Source organism: Marmota marmota, unplaced genomic scaffold, assembly GCF_001458135.2.
Source record: "Marmota marmota marmota unplaced genomic scaffold, marMar, whole genome shotgun sequence".
In the NCBI taxonomy this organism is placed as follows: Eukaryota; Metazoa; Chordata; class Mammalia; order Rodentia; family Sciuridae; genus Marmota; species Marmota marmota.
This window is the reverse complement of record NW_026000005.1, coordinates 20,461,305-20,488,250: the sequence shown is the minus strand read 5'-3', so window position 1 is coordinate 20,488,250 and position 26,946 is coordinate 20,461,305. Positions and strand designations below refer to the sequence as shown.

The following is a 26,946-nucleotide window of genomic DNA, read 5'->3' as shown; positions in this document are numbered from 1 at the left end:
TTCCTCCACGCGGCGCCGGGCGGAAGTGGTCCAGACCATTTTACTTCCGAGTCTAAAGCATTGCTTTGTTTGGCCAGGTAGTTCCGGATTATGTTGTTTCTCTGTTTGTGATTATTAATAAAGATCTCTTTCACTGTCAAATTCAGGTGTAGGATAAGTAACATTATCCCTCTAGTTCTATTCCTTTTGGTTTGCTGTAGGAGGAGAGGGGAGATAAAAGGAATTCACATAAGGGTCCCCACGCTTGACTTCTGGTGGCCCAAAGAAACTACAATTTCGAGTCAACAGACCTGCGGTTTAAGGCGATTGTATCTTTCCTGTTTTAACAACGACTGTGCTAACCGAAGTGGTAAGTATGGAATATCATTTATTTTTTCATTTACTTATTCAGATGTTTGGTGAGCTCTGTGTTGGCACTGTTTTAGTTTTCCGGATACTCTAGTGAACATTCTGTTCGGCGAGAGTGTTATTGTCAAGTCAATGGGAAAATATGTAGTATATTAGTGATCAATATTATGGGAGAAAGAAATAGGGCAGGTCTTAGGGTTAAAACAATTTTAAATAGGGTCAGTAAGACCTGACATTTGAGCGCAGACTTGGAAATGAGGAAATTGGCCCTTTCAAATGTTTGAATGTAAGTCTTCCAAATAAAGGAAATACCCAGTGCCTAGACTCTAAAGTCCGCGTATAACAGGTTTGTCCTACAAAGAGGGTCGGGAAGGTCAGGGGAAGTAGGAGATTGGGGGCTTGAGTTGAGTAGGCTATTCTCTTTACTTCTATGATGCAATTTAAGACTTTTTCTTTAAAACAGTAAATATAATCGTGTGTGAGTGAACGAGATAGGAAAAAAATGAACTGATTCTTTTTTCTTTTAGGAATAGAAACTTATTTTCAAGATTTTCTCTGAAAGACAGAAATTAAATCGTACTTCCTGAAACCATCACGAAGAAAAATGGTAAGCTTTACAGAATTCTTTTAAATTCTTTCATTATAAGTAATTTTTAGAAATTTGGCCAAGGAAAATAAAAATACATGGAAATTTCAGTGACAAGATAAACAAATGATAGATTATCAAAGCATACAATGTAGAATGATTTTTTAAAAATTTTGTTGGTGAATTATAATTTTGAGACCCTGTCTCAAAAAACAAAACAAAAAAACTTAAGTTCTGAGGCTGGCCTCCAACTTGTTCTCCTGTCTCAGTGTACCTAGTAACTATGACCGTAGGTGTTTGCCACTACACCTGGCAAATTTTTCATACTTTCACTTAAAATACACAGAATTTATTTTTTATGGAAAAAAATTGATAATGAAAAAGATGAGTTGGATTATCAGAAGACAATAGTAAGTATAATCATTTAAATTGAATTCCTTTGCTCTCAGTCTAAGGAGAGCAACTAGAACTCAAAGAAGAAGAAAAGCAATAAAAGTGCCCTGTTCTTCCCCCAACATATATTCCTATCACCATCTTCAACATAATTCTATTCTATTAGATACTATTTTAAGAAGATAAGTGAGCCCAGTGCCATGAAGCACACCTGTAGTCCCAGCGACTCAAGAGGCTGAGGCCAGAGGATTACAAATTTGAGACCAGCTGCAACAACTTAGTGAGGCCCTAAGCAATTTAGTGAGACTCTGTCTCATAATAAAAAATAAAAAAGGCTGAGAATGTGCCTCAGGGTTAAGCACCCCTGCCAAATATATAAATAAATACATAAATAAATAAATGAAAAAGAAAGCCTTTTCCAAATGTTTTTTACCCTCTCTAAAATAGGATAACAGGATGGCAAAGGTATATACAAACCAAAACAACAAATACTACAGAATATAAAATAAATAAAAAGCAATTAAAGAGCACTATGGTTACCTCTGCAAAGGATATAGAAACATTGACAACTTTTTAGCTTTTGTTATGTATAGTCAAGAAAGGAATTTTTTAAAATCCTATTGGAATTTAAAATCCTAATTGGAATTACCTACAGGAAATAATGGATACTATGTTTTGAGGAAATAATTTCTTACTTACCATTTTCCAACAAAAGTGATGTTGGTGGGGCTGGAGTTGTGGCTCAGTGGTAGAATGCTCGCCTAGCATGCACAAGGAACTGGGTTTGATCCTCAGCACCACATAAATGTAAAATAAAGATATTGAGTCCACCTAAAACTGAAAAATAAATATTAAAAAAATGATGTTTGTGACATAAAGCAATAATATATGACAATTATTTTTATTTTTTAAAACAGCATTCTTTTTTATTTTTTTAGTTGTAGTTAGACACAATATTTTTATTTATTTTTATGTGGTGCTGAGGATCGAACCCAGTGCCTCACACGTGTGAGGCGGGCGCTCTACCACTCAGCTATAGCCCCAGCCCAATTATTTTTATTTTTATTCATGAAAAATTCAAACCTAAATAATTATTCTTGGGCTGGGGTTGTGGCTCAGTGGTAGAGTGCCTAGCACTTGTGAGGTACTGGGTTCGATCTTCAGCACTGCATAAAAATAAATAAATGAAAAAAAGGTATTGTGTCCATATACAACTAAAAAGTTTAAAAAATTATTCTCTTTTTTTGATATTTATTTTTTAGGTGTAGATGGACATAACATAATGCTTTTATTTTTATGTGGTGCTGAGGATCGAACCCAGGTCCCTCCCGTGTGAGGCGAACACTCCACCGCTGAGCCACAATCCCAACCCCTCAAAAATTATTCTCATCACAATATTTGCTTCCAATTTTTTTTTAGCAGAGATACCACTTTGCACTAACATTGATGTTTGTCTTTTGGAGTTTTTCCCTGCTGTTGAAATAAATTTGGGGTAAGAAGTACAACTCATCTCAGAGCTGATATGTAGTTGGGTCATCTTTTAAGCAGTATTTCTGTTTTTAATTAGATTATCATCTTGAATCTAGTCAGGGAAATAATACAGTATCTGTAGTCACATAAAGAAATCTCATTTGTTCAATATTCTCTCTCCTTTTTAGTCTGTGACATTGCATACAGATGTAGGTGACATTAAAATAGAAGTCTTCTGTGAGAGGACTCCCAAAACATGTGAGGTGAGTACCGTATGTACATATTAAAAATAATGCAATCAGGCATAACTTTCCTATGTTCATATATGAATAACACGACCAGTGTAACTGTGTATCATGTACTACCACAAAAATGGGAAGTTAGGGGTGGGGTTGTGGCTCGGTGTTAGAAAGCTCTCGTCTAGCGCATGCAAGGCGCTGGGTTCGATCCTCAGCACCACATAAAAATAAATAAATAAAATAAAGGTATTGTGTCCAACTACAACTAAAAAATAAATATTAAAAAAATGGGACTGGGGTTGTGGCTCAGTGGTAGAGCGCTTGCCTAGCATGTGTGAGGCATTGGGTTCGATTCTCAGCACCACATATAAATAAATAAAGGTCCATCAACAACTAATAAAATTTTTTTTTTTTTAAATGGGCGGGGGCTGGCATGTGGTTCAGCAGTAGAGCATTCGCCTAGCATGTGCAAGGCACTGGTTTCGATCCTCAGCACCACATAAAATAAATAAATAAAATAAAGGTCTAAAAAATGGGAAATTATATTCCATATTCCATGATATGCCAAAATACATTCTACTGTTATGTACAACCAAAAAGAACAAATAAAAAATCAATAATGCAAGCTGGGCAATGTGGCACACGCCAATAATCCCAGTGACTCAGGAGGCTGAGGCAGGAGGATTGTGAGTACAAAGCCAGCCCCACCAACTAACTTAGTGAGGCCCTAAGCAACTTAGTGAGACCTATCTCAATAAAATATAAAAAAGGGCTGGGGATGTGGTTAAGGGAAAAAGAGAGAGAGAAAGCTGTGTGTATTCATTCCGTTACTGGTGAAAGGTTATCTTGCCAGGATCTGGGAATACAGTGGTGAACAAGAGACACTCCTTGCTCTTGTGGAGCTAATCTAGCTGGGAAAATAGATAGGACATGAAGACTAAATGATTCTAAAAGGTAAAGTAGAGTATTGAGGTACAGAATAATACAGTAGGAAAGAAGCTAATTAAGGTATGGACAGATCTACCCAAGAAACTAATAATCAAACTTGAGTGCAGAAGGTATGAAATCATCTCAATGGAAAGAGATGTGAAAAGAACATTTTAGGTACTGACAGTGTAGCTCAGTGATAGAGCCATTGTCTAGCATGTGTGAGGTTCTGAATTCAAATCCCAGCACCCCAAAAACCAAACCAAAAAATTCTACATATAGAAGTAGCAGGTACAGAGTCCCCAAGGAAAACCTTACCCTTTTGGATGAATTGCCAAAATGCTAATAGGCTCAGCATAGTAAGCAACAGAGAAAGGATTATTATCATATGAAATGCAGAGGGGAGCCAGATCATGTAGGCCTTGTTAAGCCCTGCTAATAAGGACTAAGACTTTATATTTTATTTTATTCTGAGAGCAAAGGGAAGCTTTCTAAAGGGTTTTTGGCAGGGAAGTGACATTACCAAAGTAATACCTAAAAACCATATTTAATATCACTGCTATCATGTTTTTTCAGTAAATATGATTGGTTCTTTATCTAAAGTGCATTTCTGCTGTACTATTTCTCAATCATCATTTTTTTTTTCTCTTCAGAATTTCTTGGCTCTTTGTGCCAGTAATTACTACAACGGCTGTATATTTCATAGAAATATCAAGGGTTTCATGGTTCAAACAGGAGATCCAACAGGTAAATTTTTCCATTAACTAACATCAGAGGAATTAGATGTATAATATGAAGAAGAGGGTGAAAAGAATAATGGAAAAACAAAGCATGTGGTGTCTGTATAATGGGCTCCTTATAACAGCAAGAAACTTTGAAGCAGATGGTATTCACACTTGCCCATAAATTCTGACTGATATTATTAAGGAGGGTTTTCTTTCTTTTTTTGATAGATGTATTTTATTTTTCTGGTTTGTAAAGTGAAAGCTGGGGAACTACAATATAAAATTTTATTTGTATTTAAAGTGTTATGCTCTAAAGTTCCCCTAAGTTTTAGAAATTGAATGTTTTTTTTTTTAACTTTAAATATATCTTTTGGGGGCTGGGGCTGTAGCTTAGTGGCAGAGCACTTGCCTAGCATGCATGAGGCACTAGGTTCAATCCTCAGCACCACATAAAAATAAACAAAATAAAGTCATGTTGTCCATCTATAACTACAAACAAATTTTTAAAAAATATATATCTTTTGATTTTCTTGTCTTGTAATATAGGTACTGGAAGAGGAGGTAACAGTATCTGGGGCAAGAAGTTTGAGGATGAATATAGTGAATATCTGAAGGTATATCCCAGTGCTTCAGAATTTTATTTTCTCTCTGGTTACACTTGGAGACATTGACAGATGTGTTGTAGTAACACAAGTTGATATTATTACTAACTACTTTTTAGTGTTTGATAAATGAAGTTAGGGAGAAAATATAAATGGCAATTCTAGCCTGACACATGTACTGGAGTCCCACCACCTCATTGATCTTGATAGTGAGCTCATCTTTTGAGTCCAACCTGAAATGTTTAACTTGCAGTATACCGAAGAAGCTTAATGTCTCACCATAAAGTTCCTGTTGAATGTCATGAATCACTGACTTTTTTTGAGAGGGGAAGGAAATATTGTCTCTTAGCTAATCAATTGCTTATTATCAACCCCCATCTTTTATCATCTTGTTAGATGATTGAACATTCATGTAGTAATATAACTTAACACTTGGGGGGCTGGGATGTAGCTCAGTGGCAAAGCGTCTGCCTTGCATTCGCAAAGCCCTGGGTTCGACCCCCAGTTCCAAAAAAAAGACAAAAAAAAAATAATAATAACTTAACACTTGGGGTAGATCTCAAGTATTTTAAAGATCTCAAGTATTTTAAAGAATTAATGACCGCGTCTTATACCAGTTGAAAACCAGAGATCTTGGGGTAGATCTCAAGTATTTTAAATATAAAAATGATAAAATTAGGGATTTTTTATTTTCTTTGTTAACTTTTTTCTGTATTTTTCAAGCTTTAAAGAATTTGTTTTTCCTGAAATTAAGAAAATCTAGTGAGGCATGGTGGCAGATGCTTGTACTCCTAGCTTCTTGGGAGGCTGAGGCAGGAGGGTGCAAGTTCTAGGGTAGCCTGGGCAATTTAGAAAGATCTTGTCTCAAAATAAAAAGGGATAGGGAGGAGCTGGGATAGTGCTACACTTCTGTAATCCCAGTAGTTCAGGAGGCTGAGGCAGGTAGATCACAAGGCCAGTCTCAGCAATTTAGCAAGGCCTGAAGCAACTTAGCAAGACCCTGTCTCAAAATAAAAAATTAAAAGGGCTGGGGATATGGCTCAATGATTAAGCATATCTGGGTTCAATGCCTGGTACCAAAAAAAAAGGCGGGAAATGGGGATGTAGCTCGGGGGTAGAGTATTTGCCTGGCTTATGCAAGGCCTTGGGTTCAATCCCCAGTACCAGGGTGGGGGAGAGAAAATATAGTGCTTGCCAGTTTTAGAAAATCAGTTCTACTTCACAGAGATAACTTCAGTTAACAATTTATTGTGCAATCTTTTCAAACTTCATATCTATATAGAGTGATATTTTAGAATTAGAGAAAAGTGATTAGTTTTCAACTAGAACATGCAATTTGGTATATTTTAATTATATTAAAATATATCTATTATAAAAGTTTAAAACTATTTAGTAATAGAATTGGTATAGCTTTTTAAAATTTCATTTAGTTCTCTGTATATGTGTGTGTGTGTGTGTGTGTGTGTGTATATATATAAAAACTACCTGCAAAGTTTCTGCAGTATCAATGTATATTATTACATGTAATATGTAAATTAACTTATGAAATAGAGAAAACTTTCTATATTTAATATTTATATATTTATTTCTATATTTAATATATTTCTATAACATATGTATATGTTACACACACACAAAAATAAAATATACCCACAAAAATTCTAAAAAACAAATTATTGTTTGAACTGTTTAGAGTTGATAAACTTTTTGAAAAGTCAGACTTATCCTGAATTAGAAACCAAACCGTTTTTTAGATGTGAATTAATGACTGCGTCCTATATCAGTTGAAAACCAGAGATTGGCTGTGGCATAATCATCTATGGAAGTTTTAGAACTGTAAAAGATAAGGGTCTTAACACTACTAAAATTTTGAGAAAAACCGTCAGTAGGACAGGTTAGGACATCAGCTTTATTTTCAGGTTCCCCAGTGATTCCATTGTAGGCAGGTTAAAAACCAATATGTTATACACCAGGATAGAGGATGGGGATTAAATTTGCATATATTCTCTTCCAGCAAGTCCATTCCCAAATGCTTACCCAAGAAAAACTCTTGTACATGTGCACCAAGGGACAGCAGGAGTGCTCCTGGCACACTGTTTATAAAAGTCTGGAAAAAAGCCACATGTCCATTGGTAATAAAATGGGTACAGTTTAGTCTATTCACTAGTGAAATATCACACTACAGTAGGAAAAAACATCAATGAACTACAACTGTGTACACATGTATGAATCTTAGAAACATAGCAGTGCTAAATGTAAAAGCATTTTCGAAAAGATTAAAGTTGTATACAGTTTTGTGGAGTTTAGAAAGTAGCCAAAGGAAACAAAACATAGTCTGGGCCTGTGCAAACCTATTAGAATAATGGTTACCTCCCAAGGAGGCAGATCAATAGATGGAGCAGAGCACATAATCATCTGCAACAGTTTGGTAAATGTTACTCTTCAAGCTGGGAAAAAAAATTAATAGATGCTTTTATTAAAATTAATTCTTCGATGGTACATGTATTCTTGTTTATGGATCTAGTAATATATTTGGTAGTCACCTTTTAGGGAGATAAAGCATTATTATATTGATGTAACTACACCTATATAGCTTGTCTATATACCTATGAGTTGTTAACACTAATCAGTGGAGTTACTTGTAGTGTATTTTATTTGGGGGCACCTCCCTATAGCATAGCTCGGTCATGTCTTCAGCTTTATCAATAAGGTCCTTTTAACTCCTGCACATACTCCCTTGTAAACAAATAGTGTCATGATATTAGTGCTAAATGAATCTTCTTTAGATCATCCAGTCTTAGGGTTATAGCTGTCCATGGGTAAAAGAACCATAGATAACATTCCCTATGGCCATCAGTGTAAAATAAATTGTTTTAATGCCATAAAGTGAGAGAAACTATTCACTATAAGACTCCATCTTTCCCTAATGTTTACATTCAGTTTACTATCTACTTGATCCTTGTGAGCATCTGAATTCTGAATAGACCCCTGAACTAGTCCAACTTCCCTTGTTTTGCAGATAAAGAAACTAGCAAGAGTCCTGTATATGAGAAGAGATTATGGGGAATTTGTTTTGTTGCCTGATTGTTTCATACCAGCACAGTATTCCTTAATATAAATGTAAGGATTATTTCTATCATTGCTAAAAGTGTTTGTGGCTATATTCTCCAAAGTGAAAATGAAATTATTGAGAATTTGATTTGTTATATAATTTATACAGGCTTTATAGTGATACAGATATATAGAAACTGAACATTTGGATTAACCTAATAGAGCTATTTAATGTTTTCTTGGTTTGTTAAACATTGGAAGGTTTGTGCATGTCTTATTTCAGTTTTATATTTGGAATAGTTAAAAACACAGATTAATGCTTTGTTCTTTTTTTCAGCACAACGTTAGAGGTGTTGTATCTATGGCTAATAATGGCCCAAATACCAATGGATCTCAGTTTTTTATCACCTATGGCAAGCAGCCACATTTAGACATGAAATATACAGTATTTGGAAAGTAAGTATTCTCATTATGTTTCTTTTAAACATTTTTTTTTTAGTCGTAGATGGACACAATATCTTTATTTTATTTATTTATTTTTATGTGATGCCTCATATGCTAGGCAAGCATTCTACCACTGAGCCACAACCCCAGCCCTCATTATGTTTTAATTTGATATCTCAGTGCTTAAACATGACTGTGAGAGTAGTATAACTAATATTGGAAAGAGCCAAGTGGAAAGAAAGTTATAACTTCTCTAGACTTGTTATCCTTTTTTTATAAAAGAGGTATCGGTAATTTTTTTCAGGATTGTTATGTAAATGAATAGTAATATATCCCTTTTCATTAAAAATAGCATTTGTTGGCACATGCCTATAATCTCAATGGCTCCGGAGGCTGAGTCAGGGGGATCATGAGTTCAAAGCCAGCCTCGACGATTTAGCAAGGCAGTAAGCAACTTAGTGAGACCCTGTGTCTAAAAAAAAAAAAGGGCTGAGGATGTGGCTCATTGGTTAAGCGCCCCTGGGTTCAATCCCTAGTACTAAAAAATAAAAAAATATCATTTAGCCGCAACAGATCTGAAAATATTTGCTTAAAAATGGTGGACTGATTTGATGGTTCTACTTTGCCACCAATTTTTGAGGTGCCTCTTGTTTTTTCACCATCTCTAGCTTTCATTTCAAGATCACTTTGTGATAAAAAGACAAAGGATTCTTGCCAGCAGAGTCAGCTTCTTCTTAAAGAACTTTCCAGGGAGACCAGAACTTGTAATGTGGCCATACTTTACCTATAAGGGAGAGATAGGACACAGAGAAACCTCAGTAAAATAGGTTTCTCAGAATAAGAAGGGAAAATAGATCCTGGGGGTGTATTTAGCAGTTTCTACCACATTTCCAAGAGTTTCTTTTATATAAATTAAATTCTTAAATTATATATGACTTAAATTCATTCAACAAAATTTTTTTTTAACTTTTTTGTAGTTGTAGATGGACAGAATGTCTGTATTTTATTTTATTTTTTGGTGCTGAGAATCGAACCCAGTGCCTCACACATGCTAGGCAAGTACTCTGCCATTGAATTACAGCCCCAGCCCTCAAAAAATATTTACCAAGCTCAATAATCCAAGGCATAATCCTATAATCTGTTATATTTATCAGTTTATATGCTAAGTTAGGTTAAATAAAAATACAGGACTACAGCTTTTTAAAAAAATTCCATATAATTAAATCTAATTTATATCTTCTTTTTTTTTTTTTTGGTACTGGGGATTGAACCCAGGCTGCTTTCTACTGAGCTGCATCCCCAGTCCTTTTTATTTTTATTAAGTTACTTAGGGTCTTACTAAAATTGAACTTGTCATCCTCCTGGCCTCAGGCTCCCAGATCACTGAGATTACAGCGTGTGTCACTGCATCTGGCTAATTTATACTTTGTTAATAGTCAATCAAGTTAATGAAATATTAGAGCATCCAGTTATCTTTGTATATGTATATAGGTAATGTAGGTTTTCTTCATTTTCTCCCTAACTGGTCATTGAGAATTATTCATCAGGAATTACCAGTATTTATCTTACTGGATTTGAAATGAAACAATGAAGTGTAACCTTAGGTTCATTAACTTCTTACAGCTGGATTTTCATATACATTTTTCTGGGAAAATGATCCATAGCCTTCCTCTGGTTCTCTAAGGGCCCCATGTCCTAGATACTTTATTAGACTTCATCTGCTTCAAATCTGTGTTTCGTGTGTTGGGGGTGGGGGGTAACTGGGGATTGAACACAGGGGCACTGTACCACTGAGCTGTATCCCCAGCCCTTATTATTTTTTGAGACAAGGTCTCATTAAAGTGCCTAGGCTGACCTGGAACTTACAGTTCTTCTGCCTCAGCCTCCAGGTAGCTGGGATTATAGGCCTATGCCACCACTCTCAGCCTACCTGCCCTTTTGTTGCCAGACCTCATTATTTCCTCTGTTTCCTGTTTTTCTTTTAGCCCAGATGATAGTTTAAGAACATAATTGTTTTACATTTAGGAGTAAGGTCAAAAGGTTTCGGTAATAGTAGTTATTGTCACTGAAGCCACTTTCAGGCATTCTTTCCTATATTCTTTTTTAAAGTACCATTTTAGTGGAAATGTAAATCAGTTATTTTTTATAAGTACATATGTAAATCTTGGGAATTGAATTGAATTGCACAAAGAGGAATAATTTTTAAAAGCCACTTTATATCAGCAAATACTCAGATTTCCAAAACAGGTATTTCAATATAAATCTGAGTTGTTGTTTTTTTTGTTTTGTTTTGTTTTTTGTTTTTTGGTGGAAATATGAAGTGGGCTTGGTGGAGCTTAACTGTCAATCTTGCTTTCTTGTCTAGAAACAAAAGGAGAAACACAAAATTTAAACAATAAAATGCAAAGTGGTCATGCATGTAGGACCCTTAATGTAGGACAGTCCTTATATACTTTCTCTGTATATTTCCTATACGCAAAGAAATCCCTATGACTGGTATAATATTGTGATGTAATGAGAAAAACATATTTGGTCTTCATCCTTTGTTCCTGTATCAGAGCTAAAACCCTTGGAATTTCCTGAGTGATAGGAATGAAACAAATATTTTGTTATTTATAATAAACTCCTTTCAATCATACTTGAGTTTATACCATGAAGTGATGCCTGGTTGGCCTGTAGAGAGTTTCTGGATGAGAACTGGTTGTCTGAGGAACCAGCCATGTGATTAGAGTTAGCACTTTAAATCCTAACCCCCTTATTATTCCTCCACCCTGAACTTCCAGGAAGGAGAGAGGATGGGAAATTGAGTTCAGTCACCAATGACCAATGATTTAAAATCCATCATGCCTATGTAACGGAACCTTCATAAAACCCCTAAATGTCTATAATCTCAGCAATTTGAGAGGCTGAGTTAGGAGGATCACAAGTTTAGGCCCTTAGCAATTTAGCAAGATCCTGTCTCAAAATAAAAAGGGCTAGGAGTATAGCTCAGTGGTTGTTATGGTTTAGATGTGGTGTCCCTCCCGTGAAGCTCATGTGTGAGACAATGCAAGAAGGCTTGGAGGAGAAATGATTGGGTTATAGCTTTAACCTAATCTGTGAATTAATCCCTGTTGGGATTAACTGAGTGGTAACTGTGGCTGAAGGAAGTGGTTCATTGGGGAGGTATGGTTATGGGATATATATATATATATATTTGTATCTGGCCAGTGTGAGCTGCTTCCTTCTGCCACACATTCTACTGTAATGTTCAGCCTCACCTCCAGCCCCAAGGAATGGAGCCTACTGTCTATGGATGGAGACCTCTGAAACTGTGAGCCTCTGAATAAAACTTTTCTCCTCTACAATTGTGCTGGTTGGGTCATTCAGTCACAGCAGCAAAAAAGTAGACTAAAACAGAGGCTAAGTGCTCCTGGGTAAGTCCCCAGTACTAAAAAACAAAACAAAACAAAAATGCTAAATGAGTCAGGTATGGGGAGCAGCCTGTAATTCCACCTACTAAGGAGTCTGAGGTTGACAGTCACAAACAAGAGCCCAGCCTGGGAAACTTACTTAAGACCCTGTCTGAAAAGTGAGCAAGACTGGGGATGTAGCTTACAACTAGAGTGCCACTGGGTTCAATTCCCCAATACCCCAAAACAAAACAAACCCTAAATGGGGTTCAGAGAGCCTCCAGGTTGGTGGACGTGTGCCTGTGCTGGGAAGAGGGCCTGGAGGGAGAGCATGGAAGCTCTGCCCCTCCCTCATACCTTGCATTTTGAATTTCTTCCATTTGATGTTCCTGAGTCATATCCTTTATAATAAACTGTAATAGTATGTAAAGCATTCTCCTGAGTTCTGTGAACCATTCTAGCGAATTACCAACCCCAAGGAGTGGCCGAGGGAACATCTAACTTGTAGCTGGTTAGTCAGAAGTACAGATTGCCACCTGGGACTTTAATCTGGCATCTAATGTGGCAGGACAGTCTTTGGGACTAAGCTGTGAGGCCTGCACTAACCATGAAATGTCAGAATTAAATTAAGGGGCACCCAGGGAAGTGGAGGATTGGGAAAACCAACACATTTGGTATTACATGTTGGGAGAGTAAATTTGTTATCCCTTTAACTGTTTATACTGGCACCATTGGCTGATATTCTATGTGATTGCTACTAATGCAGCAGATGATTTTAGGCACTCTGATCAGAATATTCCTACCCATTTCTCTTGTTGACTGAGACATAAAATGAATTTTTATTTCTGAATTTTAATCCATATGTATAGCATAAAAATAATCAATATTTTTTTGTACATTCAACTAGAGAATTCAGAGAACTATAAAACATGATCCTTTCCTCTTAAGGAGATTATAGTGCTACAGATATTTGAATATTATGTTTCAATTTGAGGAAATTTTCATATATTACATTATTTCTGTTTCAGGGTAATAGATGGTCTGGAGACCCTAGATGAATTGGAGAAGTTACCAGTAAATGAGAAGACATATCGGCCTCTTAACGATGTGCACATTAAGGATATAACTATTCATGCCAACCCATTTGCTCAGTAACTCTAATAGACCTGGACAAATACTTGGCAAATTGCTGAAACATACGCATTGTGGTTTGCCCACTTTTAATTATGTCAGAGATTTTGTCATTCTGTTGGCTTATAGCAAAGATCATCTATGAGCCATTGGTACCAAGGGGGAACCCAACAGCTTTTACCCCTATTCTTGGAGCATATTCTTTTCTACTATTATCCAATATATTTTTTAAATTTAATATAAAATATTGCCTTGTTTAATTTTTTATTCCATGTAGATATTCAATTTAAATGTTGAGCTTATATTAAATGCAACCATTTTTGAACACCGTAAGTACAAACTAGTACCGTAATTAATCCATAATCTACAAATATTGTCTTCCATGAACTTTTTACTTTACGTTGTTAGAAAGAGAGGAACAAGGTAAAGAGATGGTCCAGAAAGACAAGCCAATCTATTTGCTATTTTTCTCTGGCCGTTAGATTTACAGTAAAGCTCTTGGTGGAAGCAAAAATAACCAAAATGGGGATCAGCAATGCTTTTTATTAAGCAGCCGAGGGGCACATTTTCAGGAGAGAAAATGGTGACAGACTACAACAAGGGTCTGAGTTTTACAGGGTTTAGCAGAGCCTGGCCCTGGGATGAGTTGGTCAATTACTTTTGATGGGCTCATTTAGGGTGGGACAGGAGGACTGGTAGGGAAGTTCCCTGGGGCTGTTGTACTGGAGACAGCCAGTTCTGTCTGATTGGGGTCAGGTGCCCTTTCCTTTTTCCCATTTTCCCTTCCTGCCTTCCTTTCAGCAGAGGTCTGGGTTTCTGAATGTCAAAAGCTCCCACAGACATCTCCCTACACACATGGCAGGAAGGCAGGTGGGGGAACAGCTGTAGAAAGGGGAAGTGTCCTGGAGTTTATTTTCCATGTCCTTCACGTAGAATACAGTAAGCTCAACATTTTTCAACTGATTTGCTCCTGGGACATTTTTTAAAAGCGGATCTTTAAAAACATTGAAAAATGCCACAAACTGGTTAAAAGCACCAGTCATGAGTCCTGGTCTGGGTTTGCAACATAGCTGGTCCTAGTACTGTGTGCTTGTAGACAAGTTAACATCTCCAGGTTTATTTAGTTTAGTTTTCTCATCCACAAGTTATATTTCCTGAGACCATTGTGAGAATTAAATGAAATAATTGGTGTAAAGCTCTTGGCAGGTACTAAGTGTTTGTACCAGGTAACTGCTTTCCTAACTAACATTCAGGTATACCATAGGGCTTTTACCTATTCAAGCCATTTACCAGGCTCTGTTGATTTTGTCAAGAACCACATTCCGTTATTAAAAGCTTGGTCCTTGTACCAGATGTCAATCCAATAATGAGGCCATGGTTTTGAGAAAAATGAAAAAGAAGTTTTATCACTTTGCTAGCAAAGGAGAAACAGGGACTCCTGTCCCAGAGACTGTAATTCTGTCCATCATCTGGGACAGGAGGCTTTTTAAACAGGTGATTCAAAGGGTACATTCCAGGTATTTCCCTTTAGGAGTTGTAATTCACTTATTAATTTAGGAGATAATAATTTCTGAGGTCTTCAAGTGCCATGCCAAAGTCTGAATTACTTCCTTCCTATGGCGGGGGGTGTTTGTGCTCTAGAACAAAAAAACAGCCCGGGGTGGGGATGAAAGGTAATCCCCTTTCCCCTTGAGGTTAGAGAGGAGATAAGAGATTAGGGAGAAGCAGGAAGAGAAACATCCATTTTAACAATAAATTGCAGTAGCTGAGCAGCAACTGCTACACACCTACAGCTTGGTCACCTTGACTGGGTTTTTAAATATTCCTAAAAGTGACACCAATTACACTTCATATTTTCTCATAATTTTTCTTTTATACCTTTTTTCAGTTCACTTGGTCTTTAACAATACAGAAGCCTGGTGTAACGCTGAAATGCTTGAATGTTTATAGTCTTTTCCTACAAGATCTTGCTCACTCAATTCTTTCTTTTAAATTTTTAGGAAAATCGTTCCAACCCAATTTCAGTGCGTGCGATGCCTAGCCACTAAAAACTGTTTTGTTTGCGATGCTGGGACCAAACTGAGGAAACTAATTTTAAACAGGTCTTAGAATCTTAGCAAAAGCCCAAACCAAGCCAATTACTAATTCAGAGCTAATTTGACGCTGGTGGTAAAGCGTTCTTTTAATGGCTGCAGTTAAGGAACAGAGCTATTTTGTATCCAGCTTCCCTCACTTTACTAGCGTTCAAAAACCCAGTTTTTAATGAGCTTGGACTGGATTTCTCTCCGGTTCTAACCCCCTTTCCTTGGAATCCGAGGGACCACCTGGCGCCTGCGCATAGTGCCGCGCGCGTGCCCCGCCTTTCGCGCATGCGTGCCCTGCCCCGCGGCCACGACGCCTTTGCCACGTCATCGGTGTTTTTGGGTCAAGGGCTGCCGCTGGGATTCTCAGCTCCATTTTGTGGTCGGTGTCCGTCGCAATCAGCTGTGTCTTCCGGAGGTCTTGTTGCAAGCTTCGTCTCCTTCGGCTTAGAGTCTCCAGCAGAACAGTAAGACCCGAGGCGGTGGAGGGAGTGTACTAGGCGTCCTCCTTCTATGTCGGGGGCTGCCCTCTTTTTGTTTGCCGGTTCTCCGGCTCGCTGCCTCCTATTCCCGCACCCCAGAGCTCCATAAAGGCAGCGCGCTCGTACCCTCTACCGAGCCCTTTGCTGCCAGTTTCTGTTTGCGGGGAGTAGCGATGGTGTTTGCCTGTCGCGCGCCCTGTCAGGGTCCGCTCGGTAGGGCGGCGGCCCGCCGAGCTCAGGCCTGCGGTGCCTGCGCCCGAGTCCTAAGATGGCGGCGGGGTGGAGGCCAGGCCTAGCACTGTCCCTGGGAGGTGCCGCTTGAGATTCTGGAATGTTCCTAGGTCGCCCCGCTGTGGGCGGAAGTGTCCATAGCAAATGGAGGGAAAAAAATAGTTGACTCCTGGTGGAATAAGGCAGTACGAGTTTAGAAGGCGTTCTACCCTTAGTGGTGCCCGAGAAACCGAACTAGGAGCCCGAGGGAGGAAAGAGCATAGAGTGCACAGTTTGTGTATTTATGTGCAAACGTGTTTATATGTACATGTTTCTGTTACTATGTGTATGTACACATGTGGTTTTTGTGTGTGTGTATGTGTTCAGACACTTTTTGGCGGGGGCTCAAACGGGCCACCGCACTTGGCTTGCATGTGTACTTGTACTGGAGACAACGAGTAAAATTTTAGCAAAGTTAAATTGGGGTTCCTCAAATTCCCTTACTACGCCTCCTCCCATACACAAACTTTAAATAAATCTGGGCATGACATGGACAATGCAGAATGCTTGTGAGTAAAGTTCACAAACTTCAAAATATGGGACAGTGCAATAATTTATTAGCAATTTCTGATTAAAAGGTTGTAACAGTGAATTTGTAAATAGTTATATACTGTTAAAAGTTACGATGTTAGGACTGGGGTTGTGACTCAGTAATAGAGCGCTTGCCTAGCATGTTTGAGGCCCTGGGTTCCATTCTCAACAAACACCACATAAATAAATAAAATACACTGTGTCCATTACAACCAAAAATATTCTTTTTAAAAAAGTTACAGTGTTAGATACAATCTAACTGGGATGATTTTGTCTTTTATGTAGATGAGACACTCGAAGAGACCTTACTGTCCTGACTGGGATGAAAAGGACTGGGATTATGGAAAATGGAGAAGCAGTAGCAGTCATAAGAGAAAGAAGAGATCATATAGCAGTGGTCGAGAGAACAAGCATTGCAAATACAATCACTCTAAAACATCTGATAGGTAAGAAGGGTGTCTGAATATAAAAACTACATTTTTATGGTGATAAAACTAGTGTTATTTTGTGGTTACCATTCCTGCTTCCAGTGAGATTTTTGATGGCTTCTAATGTGTAAAGTTGCGTGTTTGGAGGGGGAGGTAAATGTAGGTCTGGGGCTGTAACTAGTGGTCGAGTTCAACAAAGGTTAGTATTGGCAGAAAAATAGAAAATATATTTTTTTTCTAGCTATTACATGGAAAGCAGATCTATAAATGAGAAAGATTATCATAGCCGACGCTATATTGATGAGTACAGAAATGACTACAGTCAAGGATGTGAACTTGGACATCGCCATCGAGATCATGAAAGCAGATATCAGAACCATAGTAGCAAGTCTTCTGGTAGAAGTGGAAGAAGTAGTTATAAAAGTAAACACAGGATTCAGCACAGTACTTCACATCATCGCTCACATGGGGTATGAGCTGTTTTAAAACATTTGGAAATTTTATTTCCCATGTGGAACAGGAAAACTTGAATTTGTGTTTGAGAAAATTCTGTTTAAGATAAAGCCATCTCAGCTTTAACTTGGAGGATTATTTCTATTTGTACATTGGATAAAATTCCAGAAAAGCAGTATGTTTAATTCTGTAATAATAGATTTTACTTACTAGTTGGCTTCTAATTGTCATTTCAATGAAAATAGTGAAGGTAACATAAAAGCAATAACAAGACATTCTGAAAGGTTTTTTATAGTACTTCAAGAATTCTGCTTTGACTTGATAAGTTCAAACATCACAAAAAAATAGACATTTTTGTATGATTGATAATTAGATGTACTTTTTTGTCCTAACAAAGCGTGTTCTGTAATCTTTCATTAAACAAACTATAAAAGATTTGAACTTTATGGGTTATGTATTAATTTGGTGATAGCTCAGATGACATTTAAAATACTGTAGTGTTATCCTTGTATACCAATTCTTTTTTCTTCCCAAAACTAGGACTTTGGTTTTATTTACTGTTCTGATATTTGTTTTATTAGATTAGCTAGGAAATCTTAATTTGGCCACAGTCTACTTTAACAAGTAAATATTACATCCTACAATTTTGGAACATTAAATTAGGACACTAGAAACTTAAAATTATGTTTCAGTGTTTCAGTAAATGCTACAACTAAGCATTTTTTTTTTTTAAAGAAAAACAATTGTATTTATGTTTTGTTGCCTTACCACTTTGAGTATCTTATCTGAAAATCTGTTCCTTGCCATGTTTTTCTCCTGTTAACATAAACTATGTGCCCTGTGAATTTCTGGGGACTGAATTTGAAATTGCTCCTGCCAACCGTTTGTGGCCTGGCGTGTATCTGAATGCCTGAATATCTCCCCGCTGAATGAATTTCGTATTCTGCCCTGAATTCACTCGGGTATATTGATTGGCTGGATGATCTTGGTGCCGCCCACTTGACGTTTCCAGAAGAGTCACCGAAGGAAAAGAACCAGGAGTGTAGAGGATGATGAGGAGGGTCACCTGATCTGTCAGAGTGGAGACGTACTAAGTGCAAGATGTATAGAATATTTTTCAACACTTATTAACTTTTCAGATAGCATAATCTATATAGATTAAGATTTCAGGGATTTGGAGATCTTTTTTTTTCTTTCTCTATTTTCTTGTTTTTATTTTGTTTTTCCATTTCTTTTGGTGGGGGGGGATTGTGTTTTTGCTTTCTTTAGAAAGTTAATGTTATGCAGAACTTCCAGAGCAGTAAATCAAGTTAATGAAGTTAGCCTAACAATGAAATTAGACCTAAAACTAGTTGTATTTTTTTGGTGGTGTTGACCAATAAAATAAATATCTAGCAATAAGGAAATTAGTAACATGAACTAGAATAATCTTCATTGATAGCATTTATTATGATAAGTACTTTGTTTCCACTTTTTGGTGTAACTGAGATTCATTTCTCTCTCCTAGATGAAATTGTTGATACTTTAGGTGAAGGGGCTTTTGGAAAAGTTGTGGAATGTATTGATCATAAAGCGTAAGTTTCCTTTGCTGGGATTATACTGGAGAATCTTGCCAGTATAGAAAAGTACTTTATATCATTAAGCTGTTTGGGCTGGGGTATCTTGGCTTGTTTATGAGAAACTTCTAAAGATACTGTATTTATGTTGTATTTAAGTAGCTAGTATTATATCCAGCTTCTGGGCTGGCGTAGCGTTCCTAGATTTAGTCCTCAGCACCAGAAAAAAAAAAGGGTATATGCAGAGCTGAGGTTGTGGCTCAGTGGTAGAGCACTTGCCTTACATGTGTGAGGCACTGGGTTTGATTCTCATCACCATATATAAAGGAATAAAATAAAGGTCCATCAACAACTAAAAATAAAAAAGGATATATGCAGCTTTTGGTTCCAGTTCAGGCTGAGATCATAGTTTGTTTTTGAAAAGTGTTCGTGTATTTGTCCTACCAGGCATAGTTATGGCTCCCCCTCCTTGCTCCTTTTAAAATTTATTTTCTTGGCATCTGGATTGTAACTTAATGGTAGAGTGCCTGCCTAGCATGCACAAGGCCTGAGCTCAGTTTCCAGCATCTCAGTGATATTCCCCCTCCTCCTCCTTTTGGCTTTTCTTTTTCCTATTTGGTTTATTTTCCCCCTTCTAAATGGCAGAGCTTTTGAGTTTAAGGAGACTTGATAATGTTCTGAGACCTAGCATTCTTTGCTATGCCACCTTATCCTAACTTATTGATAACCTAGCCAAATCAAAATTTGACAGACCGGAGTGAGTTTCTTTAGGAAGAAACTGCTTTATATACTTTTGTTTTGAGTCTTAGTTGGAATGCAAGTTAAGGTGGCATTATCACCGCTTACTTGTTAAATTAGAGCTTTTCTTATTGTTAGTTGGTCCTGAATGGTGATCTCGTGAAAGAAGTTTGTGTCATTTAGTATGTACTGGCATTACTAATTCTACTATGTTCAAAGACCATAGTTGCTTATATTGAATCATATCATAGAGTACTTAAACAACAGGTTCAAGAAAATAAAATTTAATAGGTCAGATTAAAACTAGTTAAAAGAGAATAATAGAAAACTGAAATTGAACATCACATGTATCTTTTATTATTTCCTTTTTGGTGCCCTTTGAGGTTTGAAGCATGTCTATCATTTTTTAACTTAGATTTATTTTCTCTTAACAGGGGAGGTAGACATGTAGCAGTAAAAATAGTTAAAAATGTGGATAGATATTGTGAAGCTGCTCGCTCAGAAATTCAAGTTCTGGAACACTTAAATACAACAGACCCCAACAGTACTTTGTAAGTAGTAAAGTAAAACTTGGAAAATGGCCTAAGGCAGATTTGAACTGCAAGGTATACTCAGGCGTTTTTTCATATGTTACAGCCGCTGTGTCCAGATGTTGGAGTGGTTTGAGCATCATGGTCACATTTGCATTGTGTTTGAACTACTGGGACTTAGTACTTATGATTTCATTAAGGAAAATGGTTTTCTGCCATTTCGACTGGATCATATCAGGAAGATGGCATATCAGATATGCAAGTCTGTGAATTGTAAGTTCTTGACCTGTCTTCCAAACGCTGTGAGTTTGAAACCAATGCCAGACTGGTCTGGATTTTTAAAAAACGAGACCTAAACATGTACAGTTTTTTGTCAATTAAAAATAAAAGGAGAGCTGGGTAAAGTAGGGAGATTGAGAGGCAGGAGGTCAGCTTGAGTCCAGGAGTTTGGGGCAGCTTGGGTAAGATGAGATCCTATCAAATAGGAGAGGGCAAATTGGGTAGGTAGGTAGTAAAGATTTACTTGATTATGTTAGTCTATAGCATGTGTTTAATTTGACATATGATATTATCTAACATAGTTTATATTGAACACTGATTTAACTGTTTCCTAAAAATATTAACCTTGTGCTGTTGGTACTTTTTAAGAAGGGTAGTACCTTTTAGAGTCTGGTAATTTTTCTAGCTGACTAAAATTTTACTGATTATTTGAGTATGTGGGAAATGCATCTGATTTTTACTATAGAGTTGGGGAGGTCAAGTTTTTTTTTTTTTTTTCCATTTTATTATCAGGTTACAGTAAAACTTTGTTTCATTTCAGTTTTGCACAGCAATAAATTGACTCACACAGATTTAAAGCCTGAAAACATCTTATTTGTGCAGTCTGACTACACAGAGGTATATAATCCCAAAATGGTAAGTTTTCAATGTATAATCTTCATAGTTTAGGGTGAATTTTTTTTTGTTTTTTATTTTTTCTTCATAACTATCATTTTATGATTTTCAGAAACGTGATGAACGTACCTTAATAAATCCAGATATTAAAGTTGTAGATTTTGGCAGTGCAACCTATGATGATGAACATCACAGTACATTGGTATCTACAAGACATTATAGAGCACCTGAAGTTATTTTAGGTTAGTACTTGTTAATTATGCTCTGAAAACGTGTATATTTTGAAGCTGTTGTAAAAATTCAGTTTTAGGTCTTATTCAATATAGAACTTTCTTTTTTTTTAAGAGAGAGAATTTTTTTTTTTTTTTTTTTTTTTTTTTTTTTTTTAATATTTATTTTTTTTTAGTTCTCGGCGAACACAACATCTTTGTTGGTATGTGGTGCTGAGGATCGAACCCGGGCCGCACGCATGCCAGGCGAGCGCGCTACCGCTTGAGCCACATCCCCAGCCCAGAGAGAGAATTTTTTAATATTTATTTTTTAGTTCTCAGCGGACACAACATCTTTGTATGTGGTGCTGAGGCTCAAACCTGGGCCGCACGCATGCCAGGCGAGCGTGCTACCGCTTGAGCCACATCCCCAGCCCCAATATAGAACTTTCAAAAAAATCTTTTTTTTTTTTTTTTTTTTTTAAAGAATCGGTATTACAAAATACACTAAGGATTTTAAGCTCTGTGACTCAGTAGCTCTCAGACTTGCACAAGTAGCTTAACTCTTTTGGAATTGGTTACACATTTGTAGTGAATTCATGTGTTGCTAAATGATGAGAATATGTTCTGAGAAATGTGTTGGGGTGAACTCTACACACCTAAACTGTATATTATCAAGCACAAAAAATATGATGCAATCAAGAGATTTAGTAAACAGGAAGTGTATGAGGCTACTGTCAGCAAAACACTGCATACTGCTTTACAGCAAATATGTATTTTTGTGGTGTTGCTAAACACATAAATCAGTAACATAGTTGTTAACATTGCCAAGTATTGAATCATAAATTTGCTACACTTTTAAAAAGCTGCCAGCACATGAATGTTTCCACCAGAATTATATAACACTTGAGCAATGCAAGTTGTGCCTTGATGTTAGAACAGGTACGTTATTAAGTGGTAGGAATTTTCCATCTTCATTATAATCCAGTATCTTTGCAGCTTACTGTTGACCAGAATCATCATTCAGTGCATGGACTATGTGGTAGGGTTTAAAAATGTGTTTCTTTAAAAATTAATTTTTAAAAATGTGTTTCTTTACTGCACATTATATCCCAGAGAATCAGTATGTTTAGTCTCTTTGCGTGGTCCAGTTAGCTCCTGTTTTACAGGTTAGGGCGTTGAGGCCCAGAAAAAAATTTGATAAATTTAATGGTCCCAAAGTTAAAACACTTGACTTGAACCCAGGTGTCTCCAAAGCCCAACCTTATATTAGATGATTCCTTCTAGTTCACAGTATGTGTTCTTTTTCAAGAGAGTATTGAACTTGTTAATAACTTTTTTGGGTGGGGGTACTGGGTACCAGGGACTGAACCTGGGCATTCGACTACTGAGCCACATCCCCAGCCCTATTTTATATTTAGAGATGGGGTCTCACTGAGTTGCTTAGCACCTCGCCATTGCTGAAGCTGGCTTTGAAATTGTGATTCTCCCATTTCAGCAATGGGATTACAGGCATGTGCCACCATGCCCAGTTATTAATTGACTTTTTTTTCCCCCAGAATAATGGAAGTCCTTTATATATTTCTCAAAAAAACAGGAAGGCAAATTTTAATTCCCAATAATACTTTTTATATTGCATATATGATAGTAAAATGCATTATAATTCTATTTTTTTCTTTCTTTTTTGAGAGAGAGAGAATTTTAATATTTATTTTTCAGTTCTTGGCAGACACAACATCTTTGTATGTGGTGCTGAGGATCGAACCTGGGCCGCAGGCATGCCAGGCGAGCGCGCTACCGCTTGAGCCAAATCTCCAGCCCCATTATAATTCTTATTACACAATTAGAGCACAATTTTTCATATTTCTCGTTGTATACATTGTATATTTACACCAATTCTTCATTAATTGACTTTTAATGTCTTTAAGAAATAAGTTTTTTCTCCCCTAACATTGTGCTTTGTTTTGCAGCCCTAGGATGGTCCCAACCGTGTGATGTCTGGAGTATAGGATGTATTCTTATTGAATACTATCTTGGGTTTACAGTATTTCCAGTAAGTTATAATGATTTTTCAGCAGTTTTACACTAGAAGAGTGCCTATTTATAAGAATAATTTAAGGTTTATATATAATTTTGTGATTTATATCATCTTCTTATAAGTGATTATCCCTGTCCATTTGAGGAAGTCATTGCCAAGCTATTGGAAGTGGTTATTCAAGGTTGTTTTTCACACACACACACACACACAAAACACACCATGTAGTCACTGAAAAGTATTTTTAGGTGCTCATCTTTGTTGAACCTTCTACTCATGTCCTGACTTAGAAAATTAACACTGATGTTAAATGAGAATAGTGCACAATGTGTAAGCAAAGATAGTTAACAATATTTTGTTTTGTTTTTAAGACACATGATAGTAAGGAGCACTTGGCAATGATGGAAAGGATTCTTGGACCCCTACCAAAACATATGATACAGAAAACCAGGTATGTTTTAGTTAATTAAGAGGTTGTGGGGCTGAGGATATAGCTCAGTTGGTAGGTGTTTATCTTGTATGCACAAGGCCATGAGTTCCCCAGTGCCTAAAAAAAAAAAAAGGAGTGCCATCCTTTTTATAACTTGGTTAATTGTTTGGATGAGAACTTTAGTAAACAAATCACACTAATGCATTTTCAGTTAAGTAATAGATGACTTTCGTGGGGAGTGGATAAAGTTTCAATATCAACATAAATAATAAATTGATCTTGACTCGTTTTTAGGAAACGTAAATATTTCCATCATGACCGATTAGACTGGGATGAACATAGTTCTGCTGGCAGATACGTTTCAAGGCGCTGCAAACCTCTGAAGGTAAGTTTGGGATGTTGCTTAAATGATCCAAAAGTTGACGTTCCCCCTCCTTTTTGTTACAGATTTATTTTGATGCTAGTACTGAATATCCAGGGCCTTGTGTTCCACTCTCCGGTTCTTGGTGGAAAAATGAAATAAATGGTAGTGGAAAAGGCTGTTGAATATATTTTTCTTTTCCTTTCAGGAATTCATGCTCTCTCAGGATGCTGAACATGAGCTTCTCTTTGACCTTATTCATAAAATGTTGGAGTATGATCCAGCGAAAAGAATTACTCTCAAAGAAGCCTTAAAACACCCATTCTTTTACTCACTTAAAAAAAGTACATGAATTTATCTCTCTCTCAAAGAGATCTTATAGACTGTATCAGTCTAGTTTATTAAATTATTTTGTACAGCTTTGTAAATTTCTTAAGTTTTTTGTATTGACATTTTGTTTCGATAATTTGATTTGTTAATTACATAGCTAAGTAAAGTAACATTTTCCAGTAATTATAAAGTGATTTATTCAGAATAAACTGCTAAATGAAATTCACATGAATCTAGAGTTTGTTATTAGCACTGTTTTTCTTCCTACCTTTGTCACTTTAAAGAATGAATATTTCTCTTCTTGGCTATTTCCTTGAGTCTTTGGAAATACTTAGCTTTATTTTCATTTTTACGGATTGTAAAAATTGGGACTTAGGCCCTCCTTCTCTTACTACACATGAAACAAAATTAAAGGACACAATCATTACCCAAGAGGGTTCATTCTCCCTTCATGTTCAAGTTTAGGATTTCACAAATAACTTCAGACCCTTGACTTCCTTCAGAACTAATAATGAATTACAGAAGAAACCTGAGGATCCTTTGCAGCCAGGTCTCTGAATTATCAAGTAACTATAATACAGCAGAATTTTGTCTATGGTTTTATTTATGCTTGATCCATGTGTGTTCATGTGGTACTAGTGATCAAATCCAGGGCCTTGCATATTAGTCAAGCACTATCACACTGACATATCCTCAGCCATAGAACATTTCTATGCTTTTCTTTATGTCTCAATAATAAGTATAAATTATTTTATGTGAAAAACAGTTAGAACTGGGCAGTGGTACTACACAGCTGTAATCCTAGCTTTTAGCTACTTAGGATGAAGAAGGAAGATTGCGAATTTAAGGCTGGATAACCGAAACCCTGTCTCAAAACAATGTTAAAAAGGGATGATTGGAGGGCCTGGGGTTGTGGCTCAGCACCAGAGTGCTTGCCTTGCCTGTGTGAGGCACTAGGTGTAATCCTCAGAACCACATAAAAAAATAAAGGTATTGTGGGAAAAGGTGGGGGGTTGGGTAGTTGCCTAAAATGTAAGGCCCTGTGCCCAGTCCCAAACCCTTTACTTACTCCCACTCTCACCCCCCTCAAAAAAACTTAAATTTTTTTTTTTTTTTTTTTGGTATGGGAACCTTACCGCTGAGCTACATTTCCTGCCCTTTTAAGTTTTGAGACAGGTTCAAGTTGCTGAGATTGGCCTTGATCCTCCTGCCTCAGCCTCCTGAGCCTCTATAATTATAGGCATGCACCATCACCCTGCCTTAGAATCCTTTTGAGAGCCTAGCCCTAGTGCCCTAAAGTCTACTGGGCCCTACCTCTAAAAGGTTCTATCACCATCCAGTAAGCACCAAGCCAAGAAACGACTTTGATGAATATTTCAAGTGCACAACACTACATACTTTCCTCTACTTGTTTATGCTTTTCTAGAAGGTAAAGTCATGATATCAGAGGCATTTCAGTCTTGCATATCCCAAGATCTTATACATAATGCTGTTTACCAAGAGCCTGTCCCAAAATGGCCTGGGAGTGTAGCTTGGTGGTAGAGCACCCCTGGGTTCAATCCCAAGTACCACAAACAAGAAGATGAATACATCGAGGTGGAACATCCCTACTGATGTAAATGGTTTGAGGCTAATACTGATTCTCACCCTACTGGTCTAGAATGCTTGTCCCTAATGGGATACTGTGGTATTGCATTACAATGACAAAAAGATTTATTTGTCTGTCTGTGCCAGGTACTGGACCCTTTAGATTTCCTAGGTGAAGAGGAATAAGGGAGATGATAGGTGAAACAAGCATTTTTTGTTCATCACAAGCACCTTTGAACCACACTGGAGTTTTATGTTAGTGTAAGGGTGACTTAAAAAGCCTCTCAGTATAGGAGCTATTTACCAGGAAACCCACCCATGTAAGAGGGTGGAAATTTCACACCACTTCCCCATCTCTGAGGTTATATATAAGAAGGGGCTGGGATTGACTTACCAATGGCCAATTATTGAATGAATCGTGTCCCTTCCATGTGATCTTGCTCTATGTAGTTCTTCCATCTCATCATTAGAGCATCTGCTTTGTTTAGGGGTTTTTTTGTTTGTTTGTTTGTTTTGGTATAGCAGATTAAACCCAGGGGTGCTTACACTGAGTCACATCCCCAGTCCTTTTAGAGACAAGCCTGGCTGAGTTGCTGAGGCTGGCTTTGAATTTTGCCCCAGCCTCTGGAGCCACTGGGATTGTGGGTATGTGTCATCACACCTGGCTATTTTATGATAAACTGGTAATCTAGTAAGTAAACTGTTTTCTGCCGCAAAATAACC

General features: G+C 37.1%; 2 protein-coding genes across 5 annotated transcripts; both read left to right on the top strand.

Annotated features, from left to right (window-relative positions):
- The first annotated feature begins 22 nt into the window (after positions 1-22).
- On the top strand, positions 23-13,637 carry Ppil3 (peptidylprolyl isomerase like 3). Its single transcript, XM_015481222.2, has 7 exons — positions 23-349; positions 876-955; positions 2,986-3,060; positions 4,617-4,710; positions 5,235-5,302; positions 8,679-8,797; positions 13,206-13,637. Exons 2-7 carry the CDS (start codon positions 953-955, stop codon positions 13,330-13,332), a joined length of 486 nt encoding a protein of 161 aa, XP_015336708.1. The 5' UTR covers positions 23-349; positions 876-952; the 3' UTR covers positions 13,333-13,637.
- On the top strand, positions 8,679-24,862 carry Clk1 (CDC like kinase 1). 4 transcript variants are annotated; one of them, XM_048808268.1, is made up of 13 exons: positions 8,679-8,797; positions 16,958-17,118; positions 17,342-17,570; positions 18,566-18,656; positions 19,061-19,127; positions 20,282-20,398; positions 20,484-20,650; positions 21,198-21,292; positions 21,384-21,513; positions 23,451-23,533; positions 23,887-23,966; positions 24,240-24,330; positions 24,515-24,862. In XM_048808268.1, exons 2-13 carry the CDS (start codon positions 16,958-16,960, stop codon positions 24,656-24,658), a joined length of 1,455 nt encoding a protein of 484 aa, XP_048664225.1. In that variant the 5' UTR covers positions 8,679-8,797; the 3' UTR covers positions 24,659-24,862. The 4 variants fall into 4 exon arrangements, with proteins under 4 accessions (XP_048664225.1, XP_015336700.1, XP_015336702.1 ...); XM_015481214.2 differs by lacking the exon at positions 8,679-8,797 and adding an exon at positions 15,674-15,856; XM_015481216.1 differs by lacking the exons at positions 8,679-8,797; positions 18,566-18,656.
- The last annotated feature ends 2,084 nt before the right edge of the window (positions 24,863-26,946 follow it).

Bases quoted from the DNA above. Each gene is read 5' to 3' on its own strand.
- Ppil3 (XM_015481222.2), top strand. The intron at 4,711-5,234 runs GTAAATTTTTCC...CTTGTAATATAG, and splicing joins TCAAACAGGAGATCCAACAG to GTACTGGAAGAGGAGGTAAC. The intron at 8,798-13,205 runs GTAAGTATTCTC...TTTCTGTTTCAG, and splicing joins AAATATACAGTATTTGGAAA to GGTAATAGATGGTCTGGAGA.
- Clk1 (XM_048808268.1), top strand. From the start codon at position 16,958: ATGAGACACTCGAAGAGACCTTACTGTCCTGACTGGGATGAAAAGGAC. The intron at 21,293-21,383 runs GTAAGTTTTCAA...TATGATTTTCAG, and splicing joins AGGTATATAATCCCAAAATG to AAACGTGATGAACGTACCTT. The intron at 24,331-24,514 runs GTAAGTTTGGGA...TTTTCCTTTCAG, and splicing joins GGCGCTGCAAACCTCTGAAG to GAATTCATGCTCTCTCAGGA.